Source organism: Haemaphysalis longicornis, unplaced genomic scaffold (assembly GCF_048455015.1).
Source record: "Haemaphysalis longicornis isolate Haplotype H1 unplaced genomic scaffold, Haemaphysalis longicornis Haplotype H1 scaffold_3, whole genome shotgun sequence".
In the NCBI taxonomy this organism is placed as follows: Eukaryota; Metazoa; Arthropoda; class Arachnida; order Ixodida; family Ixodidae; genus Haemaphysalis; species Haemaphysalis longicornis.
In genome coordinates this window covers 73145205-73171484 of record NW_027526335.1, presented here as the reverse complement: position 1 = coordinate 73171484, position 26280 = coordinate 73145205, and the positions used below count along the sequence as shown (strand labels likewise).

Genomic DNA, 26280 nt, shown 5'->3' with positions numbered 1-26280 from the left:
ACAAATGCGAAGTAAGTAGAGCACACGTTGTAACAACGTGCGTTTGAGAGAGCAAGAATTGTCATTAAACGAGCCATGAAGACAAAACACAAGTTGGATTTATTAGAAAGACTGCTTAGCCCCGATACTAATGATACTAATGCCATCGCAATCTTCGAACAAATAACGCAGATATGAAAGAAAACGTGTGAAGCAGTCGCGACCCCCTAGAAAATTTCCCGCAACTTTTCTATGACGTCACGGAACCGTGTTTGTGTGATTGGCGGCCGCCTAACTGACCTGTCGTGACGACACATGACTGGACGTCTGTAATGGGGCCTCTAGTTCCATTTGGCCGCATCACTTGAATGCTAACGTGCAGTACACGCACTGAAAATTATGTTTTATTGTTGACCCGTATGACGTCATTCTTGCTCATAACACGTCACTGTGGCGCAAAATTTGAAAGTTACTTCTTGCTACTTATTACTTCTTGCTTTTTTTCGTTAAAAAGGCATCTTTTGTGGGTGAAATCGAGCTGAGTGGGATACTGAATCCTAGTTCTTTCAAATTAAACGATGTTGTATTTTCTCTTCATGGCTCCTTTTTAAAGGGCCTCCCATCACCCCATCTTTCTTCACAATGTGCAATGTGCAGCGGATGTAGACCTAATTTTCCTGCCACTGACATTTTACTTAGGCCCAGTGAACCAACGCCCCGCAAAATTATGGAAGCGTTCCACATACCGTATAAACCGGATTATAGGTCGACCCGGTATATAGGTCGACCCCCTACCTTGAGGTGGGAAAAGTTGACAAAAAAAATAATTTGGCACAGAAGCGCACTCACAATGTCTATATTTATTTTCGACGCCCGTCTGTCACTGCCACTCACTATGCCTGCCGAAGTCACTCGTCCGAGCTCTCAGAGTCGTCCGAGGATGACTGCTTCGCGCTGTCATCTTCCATGCCATCAGGCGCGTTGCTGATGGAGCACTTCCTGAGCGCTCGTGTACCCATGTCGTCGGGCAGCGACTGCCCAAAGAAGGACACCCAGCTTGACACGGTCGCAACCGGCCCGTATAGGTCTTTTTGTTGTCGCCGGCTATCCACTCATTGTACAGTTCGCGGAGCCGGTCCGCGCATGGCCTCCGGAGCGATCGTGAGCGAAGTTCCCGGACGAAGTCCGCCACTTTGTTCTCCAACTCGGGGTGCACCGCTTGACGTCCACAGAACGATCGGTTTCGGGGGTTGCACGCGCACAGCTTAGCTGTCTGGCTCCGCCAGTACCGCACACTTTTCTCTGAAACGCCTAACTGAAGTTACGCCGCCATATTCCCATTCTGCTCGGTGACGCAATCACCGTCGACTGCCGCCACTCATCTCGGAACAGAGACGTACAGAAATGTACGCACGCAGGCGTAATAGACGAGTAAAAGACTAAAAACTAGAGAAAAGCGAAATCAAATAAAGGCCTGATAGAGCGAGAGAGCAGTCCGACACGAATGGCGATTGGCGACGGACTACGCTTGCACATTGTTGCCAGACAACGATTTACATTCTGCCAATGACCGCTATATAAGACGAGGGGTGACTTTTGTGCGAATTTTTTTGGAAAAAAACTCGACCTATATTCCGGTTTATACGGTAGCAGAAAGACGAGATAATTGTGTCAGCCAAGCAAGCGTGTGTCTTCATCCCAAAGAGATTGCATATCTGGGTGGGCCTGACTGTAGCCGGTGTCTGTCTCGTTGCCTTATCACCGTGGAGTTTGTGAACTTGTTTTGCTGATAAGCAGTGTTTTTTATTGCTTTGTGCTAAGGGTTTATAATCACCCTTCTGTGCTTGTGCTTGTGTTCCACTTCCTTTGTCTTTGTTTAAGTTCGCGCTAGTTTCATTCATGAATAAGCCTATCTCTCCTCTGCCGCATGTCTTCCCCGCATCTGGCCGCTGCTCCGTTCCCGGCACTTCGGGAAGGGGGTGTGGTTTGACCTCTAGCTGTCAATGTCAAAACTGGTCACCCCGTGAAGAGCGCCCCAAGTAGTGTAGTCTAGCTTTCGCTACAAAACCCATCTCTCTAGCCAGCAAGATTGCATTCGGGTTGCACTCGCAATATCCACGCCAACTACCACCTTTGCCGCCTGGATGCTCATTCTCGAGCCCTGACTGCGCGATACAGGAACGACCAGACCGCCCCATACACAGATGCTGATTCCAACACTGTGGGTTCCGGCCACGTAGCCTGTGTAGTTATCCATACTGGCCCATGCACCAATTCCGCCACTACTACCGCAGCCTCAATCAATGCAGCTGACGAAATTGCTATTACCCTGTCCGCAACTTCCAGCCCTGAACCAGTCGCTAGTCTCACCGGTTCGCAGACAGCCTGCCGAAACTACCAGATTAGCCGCATTTCTCTATCAGCCCTACTCATCCTCAGAACTGCTCAGTGACCCCTGACATCCGAATCGTCAGGGCTTCACCCCCGGCAACGATGCAGCTCACCCCGCGGCTCGCGATTTGATTCACCAAACCCTTCCCGTTGTATGTCGCTTCTCTTAGTGATTGATGAAGACGAAATAGTGAGTTTTTTTGGTATGCTCGAGCCGAGAAGACGATCTCTACTCGCTGCGATGACCGACGTCTTAGCTCGCGAGACCTCTCGCCTGGATGTCGTCTCGCCGAATTGCGGCTACCGCCACCTTGAGCCGGGGCTCATGACGCCTCCTGCTGAGGTGTCACATCGTCGACTACGGCCTCGTCGAATCACGGCTGCTGCCGCTTTGAGCTGGAGCTCACGAGTGCCCGCTGAGGTCTCACCTAATCGAATCGCGGCTCCCGTCGCCTTGATCCGGAGCTCACGAGGCCTCCCGCTGAGGTGTCGCCTCGTCAAATGGCGGATTACGCCTCCTTGAGCCGGGGCTCACGAGGCCTCCCGTTAAAGTACCGTCTCGTCGAATAGCGGCTCCCGCCGCCTTGGATGGGAGTTCACGAGTCCTCCCGCTGAGGTTCGCCTCGTCGAAAGCGGCTCGCGCCGCCTTGAGCCGGGGCTCACAAGGCCGCTCGTTAAAGTACCGGCTCGTCGAATAGCGGCTCCCGCCGCCTTGAGCGGGAGCTCACGAGGCCTCCCGCTTATGTGTCGCCTCGTCAAAAGCGACACGCGCCGCCTTGAGCCGGGGCTCGTGAGGCCTCCCGCTAAAGTACCGCCTCGTCAAATCACGGCTGCTGCCTCTTGGAGCCGGAGCTCACGAGGCCTCCCGCTGAGGTCTCACCTAGCCGAATCGCGACTCTCGCCACCTTGAGCCAGAGCCCACGAGGCCTCCCGCTAAGGGGTCGCCTCGTCGAATCGCGGCTGCTGCCTCTTTGAGCCGAAGCTCACGAGGCCTCCCGCTGAGGTGCAGCCTCGTGGCATCTTGAACTCTGGCTCGTCCTTGGTACGAGCCGAAACTTACGTTGAAGGAGCCTCTCAGAAATTCCCCACCAACTTAGGCACGCGGTCCTGGTCATCGTGTCGACTGCGCCAGTTGTATTTCGCTTGTCTTCTTAACGAGGGATGAAGACGAAATAGTGAGTTTCCTTGGTATGCTCGAGCCGAGAGGACGATCTCGACTGGCTGCGATGACTGACGTCCTATGCTCGAAGAGGGTGAGGATGACAGCTCCTTTTCTTGCTGGATACTGCATTTATTTACCCTATTTGCATGACTCCAAATATTTACATCCGGCCAGAGTAGAAGTTACTTTGGCACTGTGTCGGCAGCACCCTGTTCGGCCGTGATCTGTACTGAACAAGATCCCTCTCGACTGATCCCGAACAAAACCCAACACTCTGGTTTTGACCCCAAAAACCACGCCTCCAAAGTGGCGTTTCAGAAAGAGCGAAAACCCTTGTCAAATTGATTCACATTGACCACTGATTGGCCAGAAGAAACAACCAATCCTAAACACGTCCACACACGTGGTCACATGACCCCACACTCTACCTCATGGAAGTCATAGTAGGTTCTTTACGCGCATGTTATCAGAACCAAGAATCCTAATACAAACAGCCAGCACCGAAGGTAACTGATTACGCTGAGTGGTCAACCTATTACCTTCAGCGGCCGGCACCTGCCCAAAGCGCAGAAGCCGAACTCCAGGAGTTCGCGCGGCTAGCAGTTTGCTCCCTCCTCGCTTCCCTGCCTCGCCTTCGTCCCCACGTGCGCTGGCAAAAAGAGAGCGCCGCTCGCTAATCCCTGCCCCAGGTCAAGACACGCCGCTGCCCGCCGCCTGACATGCGCGATGCACTCCTCCAAGCTCTGATGGGTCTTCCCGAGGCCGGTAACCCTTCTCCCAACGCTGAACTTCGGTGGCCCAATCAATGAACAGCATTTACACCAGCTTCGTAAAATCCTCGAAAGCTACGACGCCGATTTTGCGACAAACGAAGAGACGGAATCATTTTGCTTCTTAACCACGGTCACCTTGACGAACGACTGAATCCCCCTCCTTGCGTCGGGAAGCCATAATACCCGCGTGTGAGTTGTCCGAAAGAAAACAACGCGCTGAAACTGTCGTCACTGCTGTGCACACAGTCGCGTTTCATCGAGACCGCCCGGCCCAGCTGAACGCGCCGCAACTTAACAAAGGCACACTGGCTAAGCACCCCCCATATTTCCACGAAACGTTAGTAAACAAAGCGTGCTTGTGGCAGCCCCGACTTCGCGTCTATGTAGCTGCGTGAAAGAAAAGGAATGTGGCAGCTGCAAGCAGAAGCAACGCCGATACATGAGCTGTCAGCGGTTTTCAATATTAAGTTAGGTGCTCGAAGTTGTGGGGATCGCGACATTCACGCGAACCCCTTTCTGGCTAGCTTCCCATAGCGGGCGGCGTTGCAGAACGCGCCTCGCCTACGCGACGAGAGCCATACGGGAGGGCGCCAGCGACCGGAGGGTTTGTTGTCGCCCGGGTGGAGGCATTGACCCTTTTCCGCTCTGCCTTACCCGAGAACCAGTTCTTCGTCTGCACTAGCGCCACGGTTCGGCGAGGTCTGGTGGGTTGTCACAGGACGAGAGGACGCTCTCTTGTCTTGGGGATGCGGTAGCGAGCGGACGTTTCGGCGCGCCAGTCCAGACCTGGGGAACGCGCCACAATGGGACTCGTCCGGGCGAGCTGGGAGACTGCACGCGCTCGCACGCGCAGCGCCCCGCTGCTCCGGTATGCCATCGGTGAGTCGAAACATCTCGATCTCTAGAATTGTTTAATGCCTCGCTCACAGTGTTACCGTTATGGCCTACGATCAGTCTGTATGCAGCGTATTTGATTCGCACTTTGCAATAAATGCTGCCATTGATGTTTTGCCCTTGCCGCCGCCTGCCTTTGTCTGCCTCCGCAAACAACGGACCCGTCCGCAGCCTGCGCTCGCAAGGCATGTTTGCTGAGTGCGGATGGCTGCTGGGTGGGAAATCACTAGTGTGTGAAATGTTGAAGCCCACAAACTTAACCCTTGCCGACGGTGGACAATTTCTCCCCCCCCCCCCCCGACTAAAAGATCAACCCAACCCACTAAGTGGCTACACAGAAATTCTCGTTTATTACAGGTAAATTCGCCCCAGCTTCCCGCCCCCCACGTTCGCCTCTTCCGAGGGGACGCTGCAACTTGGCGGCGGCTCTAGACGAACTCTAACATCCCACCCTGCTCCACCTCATCTTCCCAACTAACAACCTTCCCTACCTGCTTGCTGCCCCTAGCCCGGCAACCTATACGATATAGTATGAACAATGAACAATGAGCAATGGGCGTGCCAACACACTTTGCAGACCTGCCTCCCCACCCCAACCTCACCTTCGAGCAGTGGAGAGCTTCCCTGTTCAACCAAGTCCCGGATACCCCGCTCTACCTGGTGACCCGAGCAAGGACTGCCAGCCGAAGCTTAGGAATTCTGTACTATGGTTGCCTGTCACGGGGCGCGGCCCCTACATCAGCCTCTGCTCGACGAATAAAAAAATAATCTCTCTCTCTCTCTTACAGCTGTTTATGTTCACGAGATTTATCCACATATTCTTGCGCTCGTAAAGGAAATACGGAACTAACAATTGTTATAACAACCTAGAAATCTTACTAATATGAGTAACTATGTAGTATTCACTATTTTTATGTATGTAAATTTTCTTTTGGTCTGCGACAATACAACTTCCTGCCCAAAAGCCTCTAGAATGAACAAGGGCAGATGGTGCGGTAGACTTACTTGAGGGGCTCATTGAAATTGATCGCTGCCGCTGAGTGGAATACGACCGTTACTTTTGCGACTAACGTGTCCTGGTCGGTCGATGTTAATCCTAGGTTTTCCTGGGTGAGGTCCCCTGCCACCGTCTTCACTTTTTTCAAGGCAGTCGGTTGCTCCTGCTTGAGGCGTTCAAATACCTGATCAGAAAAAAATCGGGTGAAGGATGGTTCTGACGCCATAAGTCTGCTATGCTTGCCCAAAAACAGAAAAAAGGAAGCCTTCTTTGCGTCATGAAATGACTCTGGCATGTATAGAGGTGTTCGCCTGTAATGTAGACTAATGGAACTTATTAGTGAAGAAAGAAGTTTTGTGCCAGCAAACCCTGCTTGCATGAATGGGGATGGCTTAGAGGTAGTGGTTAAGGGGAAGTTATTGAGTTCCGGAGATGGCTTGATGCCTGCTTTGTTGTAGTCGAACACTGGGTATAGATATAGTTTCGATTGCAGACATGCTCTTCTCCAGACGCGTATGAATGGGGATAAAATAGCTGTTGAGATAATTCCGGAGAGTGGTGGTGATCTAGGTTGTCCTCTTTGCTCACTGAAGAGAAAAACGAGCATTTGAGTAACACTTTTACTGAGATCCGTAAGTTATTACCAATGTCTTAAGTGGGAACGAGCAACATCAAACAGTGACAAGTAATGGGACGAACAAGCAGTTCGTAATTGTGTTTGGACGCTGGCTTTCATTCAAGGGGTTGTGAAGAACCCGGCGGTGCCTCTATGGAGCCCATAAGGTCGTTCAGGGAACAGTTCAGGTATTCTCCCACATTTTTTGTTATTGCGATTAGCATTAAAAGATTTACAGTATATTTCTCTCCTTCTTTCCCAGCCATTTTTAACGCGGCGGAGGGTAGAGCAGCACGTGCTCAGAATGACAGGCCTGGAGTGAGTGAGTGAGTGAGTGAGTGAGTGAGTGAGTGAGTGAGTGAGTGAGTGAGTGAGTGAGTGAGTGAGTGAGTGAGTGAGTGAGTGAGTGAGTGAGTGAGTGGGACGCTTTGGCGAAATCAGTTTCCAATTCCGATTGCCACGCTTCAGGTTCAGATGTGGCAGCTCCGCAAAGTAGTGCATTTGTAGATATGAACCTTCGACCCATGGCTCCTTGTCGCACTTATCGGAGCTTGTGCAATTGAAAATTTCCTTCATGGCCTTTAAAGCCGACTGCTTTGTGTTTACGACGAGAAACAAGGTTGTGTTACGTTGGTTCCCTAAATGAATCCGATAACTGCAAATGACGTCCAAAGAAGCTTTACGGGACACAAGTATTCTAACCTGACCAAAAGAACAGGGCGGGGTTTCTTTCGCTGTTACCCTGTTGCTCAGCACTGAAACAAGGTGTGCCCGAAGAAAACTTCTTTTTCTAGCCTCCTTTTCGAATTAAAATCACTCGTGTGAATTGGCACGAAAAACCCACGCCTCTCCTCGGCATTGCGCATTTAACGTGGTATACGATAATTAGACAAAGGGTTACAACCAAGTTCAACGTCTCTTTGGATAGCTTTGGCTTATCATCCATTAGAACTATTGTCCAAAACACAGGTGCCAGTACAGCTTGGCCTAATCTGTGCGTAGTTTACCTTAGACTTGAGCATTGCTTCGATCCTAGCCTCTGGTTGCTCTCCTTTCTTGCCTCGTACAAGTAGGTAGACCTCCTTCACCCCAGGGCATGATCGCAGCAGTTTTTCCAGCAGGACCTGAAATGTGGACGCTTTCGATGAGCCTTATACTTGTCGCTTCGCGACGTATTTTAATTAAGGCGATTTACAAAGGTAAGCTTGTGCGATACGGCAGTTCAAAACAAGGCGGTACACACTTACTGGCTCTTTCGTTAATCAGTGCCTACGTTCTAACTTTGTGGTGGCCCCCTTCAATGTAGCCTTTAAACTCCCGCTATGATTTAGGTTTTGTGTACTCTCCAAATTCTGTAGGCTTGAACGTCAGCGTTCTCAGTTCTGTTAACAGTTTTGACCACTCCAGCCATTCGATGAGCTTATACGTTATTGACACTTTTATATCCTTGCGTTCATCGATCAGTTTCTACATTTTCTCAGATGCTTCAACAAACGCTCCCTGCCGCTACAGCTGATTCTGAGCTTCGAAAAATTCGGTGCTTGTCGGCGCTTTATTTCAAGAAAATATTTGCAGCGCGGAAAAAAAGGACCTAGGGACCGAGGAAAGCGTAACTCCTTTCTTATGCTAGTTACTTATAGCAAGTTTGCATTCCCTTTTTTTGCTGAGTTGAACTTTTTTCTTGCGAGAAGTATAGCCTAGTTTCCCCCACCACCATCTTGTCATCCCTACTCTCGACAGTGTATAGCACTTCCACATGCTGCGCAATACCTGGAGTGGCCTTTACAATGAACTCGATTAGATTTTTAGTTTCAACACTGAGAATTTTTTCTGAGTCCATTTTCTGTTAGTCGCCGCGGCACTTTCGACATTTAATTTTAAAGTTGACAATAAAAAATCTCGTTTACATCTTTTTTGTAAATTGGCATAAAACACCAAGACTTTCCTCGGCATTGCGCAATTAACGTGGTATAACGCTAATTAGGCAATTGTTTACAACCAAGTTCGGCGTCTCTTTCATAGGTTTGGCTTATCATCTGCTACAACTATTGACCAAATTTACAATGCCTCCTACATTGCACTACAGCATTGGTATATAGTTTCGATTGCAGACCCATCTTACAGTTTTTTCTATCCGATTTTTGCGTTAAACTGCTTCACCACTGTCGCTTACTGCGTAGTTCTGATTTATACTAAAGTATTAAACTAGAGTATTAGCAAAGCAAACATGTAGCGTCCAGCGTCGGCATGACTAAGAGATGGTACGAAAAAATCCAATAGGGAGAACAGAATAAAATTTAAAAAAAGAAATTTATGTAAATGGGGTTTTAAACCAGGCACTTACAGAACGCGAGTGGAACCCGCATCCCCTGCGCCATCGGCGCTTTTCTTTTCTATATTGCGCGGGAGAATAAACTCAATCGCCCCGTTTTCGCCTCAGGAAACAAAAGATAGACCTAGTGAATGCTATGCGGCATTTGACTTATAGACCTGTGTTACAGACATGCATTGAGGCCTACAGGAGTAATTTGACCGCTCTAAACAGAGACGGAGCGAAACACGCTTACGCTAATAGCGAATACGTAGGGCTTACAAGAGTGAAGAATAAGGCAAGAAAAGGGAACAAGGAAACGACCGTTTTTCGATGGTACGCTCCTTTATGCGAAAAAGTGAAAGAAGAAACAGGAAATAAAACACAAAACTAAAACGACGGCAATGATAGGACACAATCGCACCACCGGATGCCTACAGGAGTACTAAAGACGCTAATTACGAAAGTAGCAGGGTATGTTGAAGCTAAGAGCGTGTATTTAGTGTACCCAGGGCGATTGGCCAAACCTTTCAGTCATGAAGCGATGCAAAGGACGAAGGGGGATAAGGATGATAATATCAAGACAAAATCTCGCCACTCCAGGCCTACAGAAGTAATTTGACCATGATCATTACAAAAGTAGCGAGGCACATGGGTTCTAATGGAGTATATGTGTCGTCAAAAAAGGCGATTGGTCAAGGCCCTGTATCATAGTAACAAAGGAACGTAATGACGATGGTAATGGACGGACAATCGCACTACCGGGCACGTTTCGGGGTATGCTTGCTGTCTCTACGTTACTGTTTCTGAGGCATCTGAAAATAAAACACAAGGGAGGACCAAATGGCACAATGCGAGCAAGAGGCGGGCGCTGGTTGCAGCTAGAACCACCACCAACCTACACCTTGGCTACGGTTACAACCCAGGCCTCTATAGCCTTCTCCGGACGTGGACATAGCCACCAGAATAGAAGACATAATTACGATAGACCCACCATGCGACGTAGAGGCTCGCTCAGCTTGAAATAAACTGCAATGCTTTTGCAACCGCATACGGAAGCAGCCTTAAATGCCTCCATGAATATTTTCGTTCGGGAGTTGGCATCCTCGTATACGCCCCCAACAGTCACCCTAGCTAGGTGTCGCAATGGTGCATTATCATGTACCGTCTTTATTCAAATTTCCAATTCAGCTTAATCACCTTCTCACTAGTGCTACAGAAATCTACAACATTTAGAGGTATATTTCTCTATACGAAGGATCCTTCGCAAAGCTCCTTTTTTTTTCCTGCGGTCCTTGGAAGCATGATGTACTGGGAGAGTTTGGCGGTTGTGCCGCCTGACTACATCGAGTTATTTTTCCCATACAAATGTCGGTAGACGATCGGGGAAGACCTGTTCCGATTCCTGCGTAACTATCGGTGAGTTTTGCTGAAGCCCGTTTTCTTTAGGACCCTCCTTTACCCTCATCAATTTTCGGAAATAAATGTTCTCTCTCTCTCTCTCTCTCTCTCTCTCTCTCTCTCTCTCTCTCTCTCTCTCTCTCTCTCTCTCTCTCTCTCTCTCTCTCTCTCTCTCAATTTCCTACCCCAACTCGCTGAGCAGTGAAAAAACGTCTGAATCGCGTATCCCACAACGAACACTGTACACAAGTGCGACCAGGACAGCTGGGGGGTTTTTCATTTGTCGAATTGACCATTTTCCTGTTCCGACGAAGACTACATGACAGTCATGACGGCCATTGTTTTGCGCGTTCCCACCGACATATCTGAGAGCCAGCTGCGCCGTGATACCCAAACTGCGAGCTGTACTGTATTACTTTGCTTTTTCATTTCATGCGTTGGTTGACGTCAGTCGAAAATAAGTATGTTAAAAATACTCTCACTAGATCTAGATTGACAAACTATTAGGCAAAATGGAGCAACGGCGGAGTACATTAGGATCAAATGCAGCCGTTAGTTTTGGGGGGCAACCATTCGTCTTCAGGTGGAGTAACTGTGGCTAAGTGTGTGCTGTGTGCACAAATGCGGACTAAATGGTCGCCCCCCTCCCCTCCCCCTTTACTATAAAGAGCAACGGGGAGGCAAAACGCAGCATCTAGTCTTGCTGCGGAGTCATTAAACTCCCGTCATGGCGTCGTCATTGCGATTTGGCGCGTATGTGCCCGAACAGTTTTAGATTTCGATAACACAAGTCTTCGCAATCAGTGATCCTTTTATATAGTGCCATGTGAGAAAATATCAACATTTATGATAATAAAACCACCCGGGCTAGAAGCACGGCATCATATTCGAACAAATGCACATACCACGCGGTTTTAGTGTAAGTAGGTATGTGTAAGTGTAGTGTAAGTGTAGGTAGGTACGCTCTAATGTCTGCCTCTGGACGCGAGCGATCATAAGATACGTTAGTTATAGCAGCGACGCCATGCGTGAGACGTAGCGGATGCGGCAGCCTTTATATGCCTCTGTGTTCAGTAGTCATCACTGCAGTAACTAAAGGGGTGATCATTAAAACATTCACGCTACGCGTCTGTTCGAAGCGACTCTAACTCTTGAAGGCTTAGAAACATAACTCCGTACTACGTATTCTCAGAACAAGAACTGTCACGAACTCCTACAGGAGGTATTCTACGGTAATACAGATTTGTGCAGCCTGTCTTTATAGGGAGGTATGTGGACGACAGTGGCGGTATTTTCAAAAACAAGGTGGCTTTAATTGCGCACAGGGGATGTTAATTTCGGGCATCTCACTTAATTCATTAATATCGCCCGGCAGCTAGATATCGTCCGCTGGCGTTAGCTTGTTTATCTGTAGGATGTTTCTTTCACGCCGGCCGAGCTGACTTGGTCGCGAGGGGCGTCAGAAGAAACCGCTGAAGCTTCTTTTTTGTTCGATGCGCTATTGTGTTCACCCGACGAGCGGGCACGGACAGGACTTATATAAATGCGCCAGTCACCCAAGAATAGTTGAAAGTGATGTTAGATTTCGAAGGAGGATTTCCCCTAGTTCGTTTGGAAAACTGGAGGAGGGGGACCGTGGACATTTTAACGACCGCGATTACCGCCATGAGAATACCCGAACTGACAAGAGCTGGAAGTCAGTCAAGGGGTCAAAGGTAAGAAAAGGGCACGAGACGTTCTGTCTACCACGGTACACAGCTCGAAGATACTGGGCGGAGGTTCCATTCGCTCCACGTCTGGCCCTGGCGACTCGGTGGCTGGGATGCGTCAATGGGCAGGCGGCCAGGCATTGTTATGCGCTGGACGTGTTTACAATGCAAAGGAATTTTGGCGGCGCGGGGCACAATCATAGGCGTGCACGGTATTGACAATACTTTATGACGAGCCCCTCGACAGCCGATGGCAGGCGCTAGGTCTGCTTTTAGTTGGTGGGTTTTATTTCTGTTATATTTGTGATTTGCGGAACACCTCCGGATTTCTGCATTAGAGAGAGAGAGAGAAGGGTCACGTGACGATTTTGTACCCACCTAGCTTTGTTTGTCATGGTGGCCAATCAGTGGCCTATGTTTGATTACTAAATGAGCCATCCTCACTCTCAAACTTTGACGTCCCTTTTGTGGGCGGAGTTTTGGTGGTAAAGCCCAGGAGTTTGATGCTTATGAAAACAGAGAGAGGAGAGAGCGGAGAGCCCCGCTCGACGCGGTCCTTGCCCGAACTCTCGTATGGGATCATGAGCCTTGAGAGTTGTAAATACGTAGTGTAAATAAATTTTACATATTTTACATTTTGCGTTTGCTTGGAGTAGCTCACCGTCTGCCATTTGCCGTGGACTACGAGCCATCGTTTCACCGCATCATCGATCATCGACATCGGTGACCGATTCTACGGATGGTTGCATCCTTAACTGGGGGCACTTCCCGGACTTGCATCGAGATGCACAGGAGAAGTTTTGGTAATGCCACCGATCCGCGAGCGTTTCTGCAGCAAAAAGGCTAAATCGTTTAAAGGAAGAGGATGGGTTCGAAATCTCTACACAAACGGGGCCGTGCGAAAAATGCCGTGGGCAACCGACCGCATATATGTTGCACAACACCACGAGCGCAATTTTTGAATAGGTGTCGTTGGTTGCCAAAGCAGTGTAACTGCGGCAAAACACTTTCACGGCGGGCTGTAGTTCAGACGTTGAGGTGAGAATACGATCAGGGAAGAAATCACATGAGGCATGCAACAACAAGCACATGTTACAGAATTTTATGGCTGAATTACGCCGTAATTTTTATCGCGATAGTTTGTAGCCATTATGTCCATTTCTCGAGAATAATGACCATAAAGAATGCCTGTGATGGGAGTGAGCTGCCACGTACCTTTCCGATGAACCCGGTTCCCCCGGTGATGAATACCACTTGATCGCGGTAGAACTGCGCGATCTGGGAGCCGGCAGAATCTTGTTTAACCCCTTCCATTGATTGACCTAGGTGCGCCTGGTGCCCCATTGTCTCCATCGCGGACTCAGTCTGTTTACTGCAAGACGCAAAGTATCGTGACAGCAGCTGAGAGGCGCTGCAGCAAATTTCACTTATGTGTCGAGCACAGTGAACGGTAAGCCGAGAGCAGCGACTGTGCGAGGCCAGCAGAGTAGTGGTGACATTTCTGTCCGAACACCCACTTTATATTTGGAGCAGTCGGGTCTACTACTAATTGCGCCGCCCATCAGAGGTCCGCTTAATTGTTCCGGCAGTCACAGGCCGTATACGTATGCTAGGTAAACAATTCCTGCTTCCTTACACCTGCGGCTATGTCGGAGGGGACAAGACGTGGGTCCCATTCTCGACTTCGTGAAGTTTCTACGAGTTCGCCAGGTCGTTTTCTTACGGAAGGTGTGCATGGAGATATCAATCAAAGGGCCTGTAATTAGAATATGCGTTGACTTAAATCTCGAGAAGGCTATGTGACAGTTTGCGTAAAAGATATAAAAAACAGTCTACAAGTTTTAGTTGTAAAGGTGCAATTAAGTTACCATTAACAAAATAAACCAAAACTTTCCGTTATAATTACCTTTAATACCTCAAAACGATGTTGTAACGTTGGCCCAAATGCGAGTGAAAGCTATCTGTTGGAATGAAGAACATCCGGCAAACTTGTCTTTCGTACCAAACAGTTTATTCTCATCGGTTTTAGTAACAATTCCTTTCAGATAAAAAGGGTGCGACGGCTCCCGGCTTACATTGTCGAATTGACTGGTGTCGTGGTACCAGTCATACATAATGTGAACGCGGTGGCTTCCTTTTTTTAGTGGAGGGGGGGGGGGTGTATCCTACCATGCGTGGCGTGCCTAATGTTAGTATATATTTACGTTTGTGTTCATTAACAGAATTAGTTGTGAACCGGCGCTCGTTCTCTTTCTTCTTTTTATGTTTCTCGTCCGTGCGTAGTCTTAGTACATAACCCTCGCATTCCCGTTTGAACTTGCCGCCACAGTATGACGCTTTGGCGTCAGGGGCATCAGTAATGAACTGGTAGGGAAGGAAAGAGAAGCGGCAAACGCGCAAGGGGTGAAGAGGAAGAGGGCGACAATCCAGCGCTGAGATAGCAAGTAGCGCATCGTCTCTGGGGTGAAAGTACGCCTTGTAAATAAAATGTAACCATCGCTCAGTCCTAACCATCGTTACAATCTCGTAACATCTCTTGTTATTCATTTTATTTATGGGTACCCTAAATCGCATAAGAATCAGAGACGAGTGGCTTTTTGAAAAAAAGAAGAACAATACCAGTAACAAAGCTGCAAGAAAAGTGACAAAAATACATACGGTGGTATACTATAGAGACACGCAGAATACAACACGAAAATACACTAACGGTTGTTCCGAACGGAAACGTGGCAATATTCGTGCTGTAAAAAGCACGCGTAAAGTATTCGCAGGGGACAGTAGACTACAGAAAGCTACACAATACTACACACAAAATATATAAATCATGCGCTGGAAAACAGTTAATAAAGGCGGAAAACAACACAACTCGTGCACCTCTTCGTCTAACTACGACGATGGCTTAGCGCGGAGCTTTCTCGTGACGGATATTTTGGTTGTCGTCTGAGTTGTCCAAACCGCTTCGACAATGTCGAAATAGAGCAATGGGATAGACGCCGGCTTCATAACGCAAGAGACCCAGGTTCGATTTTTTTTTCACTTCACCCACGGCATTCATAATCATCTTCATCAGAGAAAGTTGGCTTTCCTGCAGGGATTTTTTGTATTACGGACGCATCAGTGAGAACACTACAACTTCGCTTTAAAAACAAAAATTCAGGTAAAATCCCTAAGCCCCGAAAAGGCGAATAACAATCAGCGAAAAGATTTTATTCGGCAATTGCTGCGATATCTCTGGTAGGTGGTTCTCGTCGGTAGAGCTCAGCGGGAGGAAGGAATGAAAAACTGTTTGTGCAAACAATGTTCTCAACTTTGTATGAGGGGTCGACACCATGAAGAACGATAAGTTGGCCTTGACATAAGCTGACTGGCTAAACATAAGCTGACTGGCTAAAGCACTGTACTTTTCGTTTTGATGTGACACTACCATGCAGTTCGTCTAACGTTTTTTTGTCCGGTACGAACAAAAGCTGAACTTCATAGAGCCTTCGCTCCTACTTGAAGAAGAATTGTCCGGGAACTTTCCGTTACTAATCGTTCAATGAGAACTCTTAACCTCCTCGCACTTCAGCGGAATCTCATACACAACGCCAAATTTGTAGTCTTTGTGCAGCCCAAGCGATGTTGAGATTCCCCTGCTACTCGCATCAGCGCAACGTTTCATCAAAGCAAGGCTAAACACCGTAATTGGCAGTCATTTTTATTACACACTCGTATATCGATCAGTATCGAACTGTAACAATCCCCACCCTCCTTTATTTGGGCTAGCCGTGAATAGTAGCGCACCATATGTAGCGAGGGAAATGATTTGTTTTATTCCCAAACTTTCTGCCAGAAACAAGGCAAAGTTCTGCACCGCACGCTAGCATTGTCTCAATAATAATAAATCTTGTCATTACTAAGAGTATAACTTTTGGCGCACCGGCAATTTGTTTTACACTATCTTCGCTGGTAATATTGCAGTTCTGTATTCGATTATGGGACATATATCTGGCGCGTATTCCGTCCACCCTCCCGAGTAAACGATAAATATATTGGCCTAATTAGAGTGAAGGGGACGGCCTGTTGCTTCTGTCTCTGATAGCAACGTTTTTTTTTCTTACGCCTATGGGGGAAAATAGTGAGAGGTAAAAGTTAACTCACCACACTTATTGATTGGAACTCCGTCGCATTCACGTCGCAACCGGCGTGAATGGACTGTAGAAACTGGCCTGGCTGCAACTGCACAAGAAATGCACGATTGTACGCACGAACTATATAGCATGACGCCCAGAGCCGACACGTGTCATGTATACGGTCGTGCTGAGTTGACTGACGCTAGGCGGCGAGATCGTACCTGTGAGGAATAAATGACCTCCAGGCACAGGTGTTCATGGCAAACGGGGATAGGACCATCCATGGGTTCGTTATAAAATGTGTCCAACTGAAATAAAAACAGAGCAGTGTGGGCAGATTGAATTCAGCCATCTGGATTTGAAGGGTTTTTTTTTTATGTTGCAGGCGTACTTTGTTTATACGAATCACCTAATGTTCTGGAATTTTGTTTGCAATATAAAATTAATGTTTGGCATCATTTGGAGTTTATGGATAATATCTGATTGTTTTTAGATTGTTTTTCATTCGTTTAGAAAGTATTTACATATCGCTCTTCAAGTCCCGCCGATATAGAACTATGCTTTGCCACGGAATATTCCACTTGGTTTTCATCATTTTCCCATTTTCAATTTTTCACCAGCTATCTTGTTCCTCCCACAGAATTTATGAGACTTGCAGATCGGATGGGCACCCAAAAACAAAGCGTGGAAAGACCGCCCGTGACGGCGTCCCCGGCAGTGGCCTTTCCGGTGGGATTTCTTTACCTATTTTATACTGTCTACCTCCTGTAAAAAATTGATGCTGACAACGGTCGTGCTTTATTGATTCATGCATTGCCCGGCGACCCTGCGCCTGCCGTGTACAGTGTTTAGTGTGACAACGGGGTGGAGGCATAGGCAAAAGTGGTACTGGCACTCTTTCAGTCTTGCATGGCGTTATCCCAATATGCAGCACTCGGAGCCGCTATCAAAACACAGAACAAAAGGGAGGAGCTTTGGGCCAGTCCTCACAGTCTTGCATGCGGAATCATGCGAAGGCAATTGAACTTCGCAGTTCGATATATCGGAGTGCGGATGCGCTAGAAGAATTCTTCCAAATGAAACGGCGTAGAAACACGATCGCGTCCAACTTTTCGATACAAACATGCGTGCTTACTGCCGCCACGAAAGAGTTCATTATTAATTTTTGTTAATTAGGCCACCGTCATCAATAGTTTCCACTTCATTATGTGTCCCCGGGGGGGCGCATAACCTCACTGTAGAGGTGGTCTTCATGCACATATAAGCGCCTAATTGTAATAAAACCTGTCGACTTAACTTTGTTCAGCCTGTATGACACTATTGCAAGCAGCGATACAATTGGACTGCAGTGCTAATGAGAGTATTAGGAGTAATTTACTTCGATGCATGCGTAATCATGCGAAGGCAATTGAACTTCGCAGTTCGATATCTCGGAGTGCGGATGTGCTAGAAGAATTCTTCCAAATGAAACGGCGTAGAAACACGATCGCGTCCAACTTTTCGATACAAACATGCGTGCTTACTGCCGCCACAAAAGAGTTCATTATTAATTTTTGTTAATTAGGCCACCGTCATCAATAGTTTCCACTTCATTATGTGTCCCCGGGGGGGGCGCATAACCTCACTGTAGAGGTGGTCTTCATGCACATCTAAGCGCCTAATTGTAATAAAACCTGTCGACTTAACTTTGTTCACCCTGTATGACACTATTGCAAGCAGCGATACAATTAGACTGCAGTGCTAATGAGAATAGTAGAAGTAATTTACTTCGATGCCTACGCACGCTTGCAATTTCAAGTTGTTCCCATACCGTTGGATAATTTAAAAGACTACATATTTACGCTTGTGGCTGTGTTCATTTTATGGCAAAAAATGTTCTTACGAAATGTGTGGCTGGGTATTTTTATTTATTTATTTATTTATTTATTTATTTATTTATTTATTTATTATTTAATTATTTATTTTTATATTATTTATTTATTTATTTATTTATTTACAGTCATTGATGCTTACGGGATCAATTGTAAATTCCATTTTTCTTATTGACACCCGCAATGTATTGTATTCTGTTAGAAACTATTGAAACAAAATTATTTCACGCTTTGTATTCACTTCAAAGGCAGAAAATCACCTTTTGCAACGTTTATTACGGAGATAAAACGCAAGCAGTTTTTCAGGGCATCAAACAAAATAAATTGGACTCTGCAAAGGAAAGTTTGACATCAACCTAATATGCAGCCATTCAACTACAAAGGAAACCTTTCTTACCATACTACACAACTGAGGAAACATTCTTCCTAGTGTTCATTTTTTCTTTAACTGAGGCTTCCTAAAATGACTATGTAGTCGTACGGCTGCATTTAAGGTCAGTGCATATTTTCCTTTAACGTAACTTACTCCTCTAAGGGCGCTTCCCTTAAACTGCCCAAGTAAAATTTATATTTTCAATGACGCCAAGCGTCATTATTCATTATAAATTGCAAAACAAATGTCGAAAAATTTTGTTAAGCTTACTGAATGTAACCCTTGAACAACGCGTTACTCGGGGAAAGTTTTGACAAACAATAACGAAACCAGTTACATTTTCTAAATATATATAGGTACAGCCTCCCAAATTTTTAATAATATAGCAGGAGCGACGACCGACCTACATGTCAGCGCCTTATCACGGTGTTCAGCAGTGAAATAGGCGAGAGTACGCGCACGCGCATAGGGCCATCTGCTGTACGAGAGTCGCATGCTTCGCTGTTTCCTTGAGAGTGGTACACCCGCTGCCACTGGATCTGAATGACTTTGTGCCCCACGCTGCTTAGCTACCATTGGCGGCAGCGAAACAGCCTTGAAAGATAAGAAAAAGGGGGGGGGGGGGTGTGTGTTGCCCTGAGAAGAACAGCGGAGCAGACAACGCTCCCACAACAGATAGTTCCATGCGCGTGCGCGTACCCTCGCCTATTTTGCCGGTGAACACCGTGAGAAGGCGCTGACATGCAGGTCGGTCGTCGCTCCTGCTATATTATTAAAAATTTGGGAGGCTGTACCTTGGACTCCACGCGTGAAGATTTGGCTTCACAACAGCTACTTTAAGTCAGCTTGGAATCCGGCGGATGTGAATGCGTCTTGACGGGGGGACGCTTTTAGCAGTTTTGCTCAATTTAGACAGCGTGCTTGCGAAAATATATATATAAGGAATTTTAATATAGCAATATATTGCTGCAAAGCACTTCAAAGCTTGAAGCGCGAGGCTGAGAAGATACAGCAAACGTTAAACATCGGACGCCGGAATTCCTCGCAGCCCTCAAATAAATTTTTAAGCACAGAAATAAATATAACATAACACTAAAAAGTAACAGAAGCCAAATAAACCAACGTTTCGTTTGAGTTGGAGCCATTGATAACGGTCCTTTCACATCAAGTCACCACCGCAACAAGAGATCGATGAGTATGTCGAGAAAGCGTCAATAATATATGATGCAGGGCGAATCGGTAGTATAGGTATAGTAGTATCTGGGGCATCTTGTATGAACAAAAGTCACGGAACGTACTATTGTTTTCTGTATCGAATAGGTGAATATTTCGCTTGAACAGCTGGCCAGCCGATACATGTTTTGCGGGGTTCAACACGAATTCAGGAATTCACAAACTGACAAATCTGCCCTAGCGTGTATAGTAAGAATTTTGCAAAGGAAAGTTTGACATCCACCTGAATGCAGCCGTATGGCTACAAAGGACCAGGACGAATTTTTCTTCAGCTGCGAAGTTTCTGAGAAAGCTGTGTAGCTTTCCTTTGTAGCCGTACGGCTGCATTCAGGTGAATGTCAAATTTTCCTTTGCAGAAATTTACTCCACCTTGGGGATTTCCCCTAAATCTGGTCGATTGGTAAGTATTTTGTTCTCCCAAATATGATTACCGTAGTGTAGTGAAAGAAACCATTACAAATACACAATGTCGTAACCATAGAAAGCAAAAAAGACCCGGTTGCAATATCTGTTGAAAATGTTTCATGATGCGTTCTCCCCAAAGCCACATCTAGTCCTCAAACTGCTGACTACCTTTACAAACAACTAATAAACAGTAAATAGTTCGGATATGGAAACAACGCCACACTTTGAAAACTGTTTGGAACGGTTTCTGTGTTCAAAAACTTTTTGAGGGTAATTCCGTTTGATTAGCCAGGCCCTCACTGCACAAAAAAATTACACGGTGGAATTAGTGGTAAAGAAGCATGGATGCGCTGACACGATAGATGTGATGGCTTTTACTTTGATTTGTTTGCTCTAGGATGTCATGGTGCGATGGATGTAACAACTCGGTGAACGTGATGACACGATGGACGAGGTTGCCCATCGTGTATTCAGTGGCGGCTGTTTTCTGTGCCGCACAACACGAACGGCGGTTTTTGTAGAATGGGGCGCTAAAGCTTTCGCTTTAAAATGTGTATTTTAAATGCCCCTCTCACACGACGAAAAAAAAAAAAAAGAAGCCTCCACAATAAAACTGAAACACCAAATAAACACCCTCAAAAAGCACCAACCGTGGAACGTTCTGCACCTCCGCAAAAATGCATAACTGGCGAAGTTAGCATATTTAACTGTTATAATAATCGACAGTTTTAGCATATCGTCACCGTATTTGCGTTACCATTTACCGTGTCACCCAGAAGCCAGAGCTTTTGTTTACTGGTGAAAACGGTAGGACACGTTTCAGCACAAGGTTAGCGGTCAGCGTATTCTGGCTTACCGGCCGCCTTGGTGCACGCAGCGACGCCTGATGGATTAGCATCCAAACAAATCAGCATAATTTTGTTGCTCACAGCTATTTCCTTTTGTTTAAAGTAGCTTGATTATTTCACTTTTCGGGTGAATCGTTGACAATAGCATTATTTCTTTTGAGAATACTGTAGCCCTCACCTATATAGTTTTAAAAAAGAAAACGTGATGTCGGTGGCGCCGTCTACTGAGTACAGTAGGAACCAAGGTAAACTAAAATTTACGTCTGCTCTAAATATTTCGGCATCAAATGGGTAAAATTTGTTGAAATAATTACTCAATAACCAACACTACCTTGCCGAGCACAATTTTGCAGACGTAAAAGCGCTTTGCGAGCTCAGAAACTTATTTGTACTATTTGAGGCGGGCGAGGCTTAGCTCGATTAGGGGCGGCCATTTTGCTCGTCCATCCGCAAAAAAACGTAGTTGTTTTTCGTACTCCTGACCATCACTTAAATAGAAAAACGTAATAAACAACATTATCTAAGATTACTTTTATCGGCTGTACCCAGCATCAAGCGCCGAGCGCACTGCTTTTGTAGTCAAGACGAGCGGGTACACTTCGTCTGCTCAGGAAGCGCGGTGGCGACGGTTCACGGTCACTCATCACGCATGCGCAGTCGACTATCGCCAACCCGGTAAACGGTAACGCAAACACAGTATCGATATGCGAAAACTCTAAAATGCAAATGTGCAGGGGCCGCAAGAGGTAATTGGAGCACGGGAGCTGTTTCCGAATAGTATCGAAGCGCCGTGGAGCTGCACCAGCGGTAACCGAAAAAAATTCACCCCACCTCCCCGAAGGGAATCATGAGGAAATGCGAATGCATTTCTTTTGCGCGAGAGTGCGCGGAATTTATAATTAATGAGGAGACAGTGATTTGTAGCGTAACCATTCTACAGTGACGTCACCTCCAGCGAGAGGTGTAATGATCGAACTGGATTGTATTACACTTCTTGCTCGAGGTACCGTTGCCGGCAGACATTCCATTTATATATACTTGCGACCGAGCGAACGGGAGAGTGGGGCGAGCGTCGAGAGGAGAAGCACCGAAGCACCGCGCCTACCCCCGCCTAAACTCTCCCACAGACGCGGGAGCTCCGGCGAGCTCCCGCGATGCGAGCGCCCTCACACGCCCGAGCGCGCTCCTCCTCTCCACTCACTCGCCGCTGATCCACCCGCACCACCTGCTCCGGTTGCTAGGGGAGAGGAGGAGCGCGCGCGCTCGCAGCTGTTGCTATAGGAGAGGGGGTGAGAGTGGAGAGATAAGACCTGCGGGCGCGTGGACGCCGCACGGCGCCTGACATGGCTCGACTAAGAAATGCATTCGCATTTAAAAAGCAGAACACGCATGCGCGCAAACCGGCGGCCATGGCCCATCTATACCTCTCAAGGAAGTTCATTTCAGCTGGCTTTCAGCATTGCTTGCAGCTTACTGGTCTCTGTTATGGCCCTCATAGGAGACATACATCCGGCAGAGTCTTTTGTAAGACTCCAGCGCACGCGAGCTGCAGGAGGAGCGGCGCTACATAGGGATCTAAAGCAGCCATTCCGCTTGAAAAGTTTGTTTTTCGCGCTTGCATGCGAGCGAGAGTGCGTGCGTGCCTGCGTGCATGTGTTTTACCAGCGCCATCGCTGAGACCAGTATTCTGCGAACAATGCTCGTAGCTAGGTTAAAGGAAGTTGGATGAGACGTATATAGATGGGCCATGGCTGTCGGTTTGCGCGCATGCGTGTTCTTCTCCTTTTGGTTGCCACCAGTGCTGCCAAGCCGGGCTCCGATACGATACAGCCACAGCTCCCGCGTTCCAGTTACTCCTGGAGGCCACGTATACTGCTTGTCGTAGAAAAAAACATTTAATGAAAACAGGCGACGTCGGAACTGTTTTGGATTAGTTGAATTTTCTCTGTTTTTCTGTACATTTTTGTTGGCGTGCCTTCGGCTTGCTTCCGTCATCGCCTTGCCGCTAATTGTCCCGACCCTGAGAAATCGCGTCGGCCGTTGTGTGCGATTGTCTACTGTTAATCAAAAGCCACAACGCAAAAAATGCCGCGGGAGCAAAAAAAAAATAATAATATAAGAAAGAGCCACGTATTTGCTTGCTTCACTGCAATTGAGGTCCAAAGGCGGCTACCGTCGTCTGCCGCCCCCGCCACGTAACGCTTTTCCCGCTCCCGCCTCTCGTGATTTTCCCCTCACCTTTCACATCTCTGGGGATGAAGCCAGTGGTGGGTTGGTTCAATGCAATATAAATTGCCCGCCTTCGCGCGGCTCGCGCGCCATCCGTTGGGACCGCGGAAATTTTTTAAGGCAAAGCTTTACTAATCTCGTCAGAGGCTTCGCCGTCGCGGTTAATGTGACCTTCATTCACCCGCAGTGGCGCCGTACCCATGGCAACACCTCACGTGACAGCTTGGCGCATGCGCTCTCCGCAGCTGGTTCGCGCCTGACCACGTGATTCGCCGCGTGCATGCGAGCTTGACCAGGAATGAGAGCGAGGCCGGCCCGTGTTCTCTTAGCGTTGTCCGGTGGCTGGAGCTTTTGCACCATCGTCGGCAGGCAGCGTCTGACCACCCCGCGGATATCGCCCGTTCCGCTCAGAAAATGCCGGAAGCGGGATCAAAACCGCAGCAAAGGCAGGCTGTGGACGAATAGTGTAATAATTACATCTAAATCAAAAGTTAACCAAATAAAACGAAGGATTAACCAGGCTCAATCAAGCTGACGCTTTGCATATCCATGGTTTGCTGAGCTAAGCCGCAGCGATTTTTTTTCTTGGCGTTTTGTTTTTGTTTGGCCTGGAACAGCGCGAACGGTATACTTAGGCAAAAAGGACTAAAAGCTCGTCCTTTCGGGGTCTAACGGCCTCTGCCACAATCATTAGTCCCTTTGGGGACGAACTGTGAGGGGACGAACGGTTAGTCCCCCACCCGGATGGTCCGTTCCGATACTCCCCAAGGACGAACTGCGTAGAGTCGCAGAAAAAAGACAAAACTTGGCACCAGCAGGGATCGAGCCACCAACGCCAGGAAATACACGCAAGAAACCCGACGCGCTACCGCTGGATCACGCCGCCGGGTGCAGGCAGTGGTAGTTAATATTCAAGTGTACAGCGTGTAATTATGTGCATAACGCGACAGATTCATTGCATCTCGTGTCCGAATTTTTATCCGTGCGAACGAACTTGACCGGGATTTGCGCTTCGCGTTGAGGGCTTTGCTAACTTTCGGGACTATTGCTCAGTTTGATTTTAAGTACAGCCTCACAACCGTAGTTTTTTCTCGTAAATAACAATCTACTCGTCGTCGCCTAGTTGAGGTAGGTAGCTGGGCGATCGGACGACTCATTTGTTTCCGCACAAATTAGCGCAAACTAGGTGTATTCGTAGTGTCCGATGCATATGTTAAGTGCTCTATGTAACGTATGTGAAAGGTGTCGTGTGTGTGAGTGTCAGAATAAGGAAACATGCCATATTTTCCTGCATCGGCGAAAGCGAATTCGGTGTTGCTTAGCCTGAATTCTTCACATTCGCGTCGCTAGACGATTGCGACTGGGAAATGCAAGCGGGTTTTACAGCAGTTGCAGCATTGTCATAGCTTTGGTGCCCAAGGCAATTATGTACCGAGTGTAAAAGATAACTTCGAGACGCTTACCTGTAGCGAGCATTTTTGTTTTGCAGTTGTCATCAGCAACATGCGTTTTTTCTTGTCTGTTAAACATATACATATTCATTACGCTCAGGAATCCACTTTTGCTATTGTCACTAATTTTTGCGTTACTGTTAAGGCGCTTGAAAGCTTGCATTGGACGTTATTACCTCGCACGAATCGTATGCAACACGGCGTATCAACATAACCTCGCCGAGAGGCGTCTGGCCATCGCGCTCGCCGCTTCTTGCCATTACCCGGCGCTCTATTAACCCTAGGCGATTTTCTTATAATTAACATCGATATTTTCTCCCGTGGCATCATCTAAAGGACCCACTGACTGCAATGACTTGTGTTTCGGAAATCTAAAACTGTTCACAGACATATGCGCGAAAGGACAACGACGACGCCATTAGGGGATTAACGATGCAGCAAAGAGACTAACTGCATGCGTTTCGTCTTCCCGTTACTCCTTAGCGATCCGCGGGGACGAACAGTTAGTCCGCATTTGTGCACACGGCACATACTCTGCCGCAGATACTCCCCTTGAAGATGAAGGGTCGCCCCTGAAGACTAAAGGCTGTATTTTAGTCCCTATTTTAGTCCTTTTTGCCTAAGAGTGTAGTATTGTTCCATTTGTGCGTGCTTTCAGGTCGCAGGAGCTGGAAACTTTCTCCGTCATTTTTACTCCGTCGTTTTCCTTCCCTTTTTTGCTATCGCAAATAGCAACCCTATGTGTATTTCCGACTAAAAGAACGCGAAACTACCGGTTACGTACTTACACTTTGCCGCGATATTACCTGTAGTTTACTTCGCCGTAAAGAACGGTGAAATGTATGACAAATGTCAGAACTTTCAGGAGTTTGGAACTGTTCTCCATATACGTACTGCTTTTTGACAGATTGCTTCAACTTTTGGCCGTAAAGCTACCCACAGACAGGCAGACAAAAATTCTTCCGTTTGAACAGCCCAAGGGAAATAATCGTCTTTAAAATGTTGCATTAGCCGTGCTGGGGCGTCGGGCGTCCTATGCAGTTCTGTCAGAGTGTGAAGCCTGTCAACGATAATCACAAAGGGAAAGAATGCCGCGCGAGCAAGATAGAGCGATCTTAGGTAACGCTTCAGAAACAGCGCAGGAATAAGGACGGTAGTGAGACACTGGAGCGCTCTAGTTTGTCACTTCTTCCATCGTCATCTCTGGGTTGTTTTGAAATGCTAAATATGCGTACCTAACTATCCCAACATCAAGCCTTGGTGCTATGTAACGCCTACGTTCGTTGCAATGGTACGCACAGCGGCTGCCGGATGTGCCACTGAACGGCAGTACATTGGCACGCACAGCAGTATAGTATGCATGGCAGTATGCGCCGAGCAGTATGGAGAAGAGGAGAGCGTATATTGGCGGTGAGCGCGACCACGGGTGGCGCTGCGAAGGGCGTCTTCGTGACGTCGGCTTAGGGAATCTCGAATTTGTCGTCTGCTTCACTCGGGCTCGCTCTATATGCTGTTTCTTTGCACT

General features: G+C 47.5%; 1 protein-coding gene across 1 annotated transcript in view; it reads right to left on the bottom strand.

Moving 5' to 3' along the window:
• LOC144174624 (fatty acyl-CoA reductase 1-like) overlaps window positions 1-16537 on the bottom strand; it is a 36822-nt gene extending 20285 nt beyond the window's left edge. The window contains exons 1-4 of the mRNA XM_077703401.1: window positions 16374-16537; window positions 13449-13605; window positions 7820-7936; window positions 6205-6380 (exon numbers count right to left, since the gene is read on the bottom strand). Coding sequence (XP_077559527.1) covers window positions 6205-6380; window positions 7820-7936; window positions 13449-13586 — 431 coding nt within the window. The 5' untranslated portion in view covers window positions 13587-13605; window positions 16374-16537. The remainder of the gene's footprint in view (window positions 1-6204; window positions 6381-7819; window positions 7937-13448; window positions 13606-16373) is intronic.
• Between the last annotated feature and the right edge of the window lie 9743 nt (window positions 16538-26280).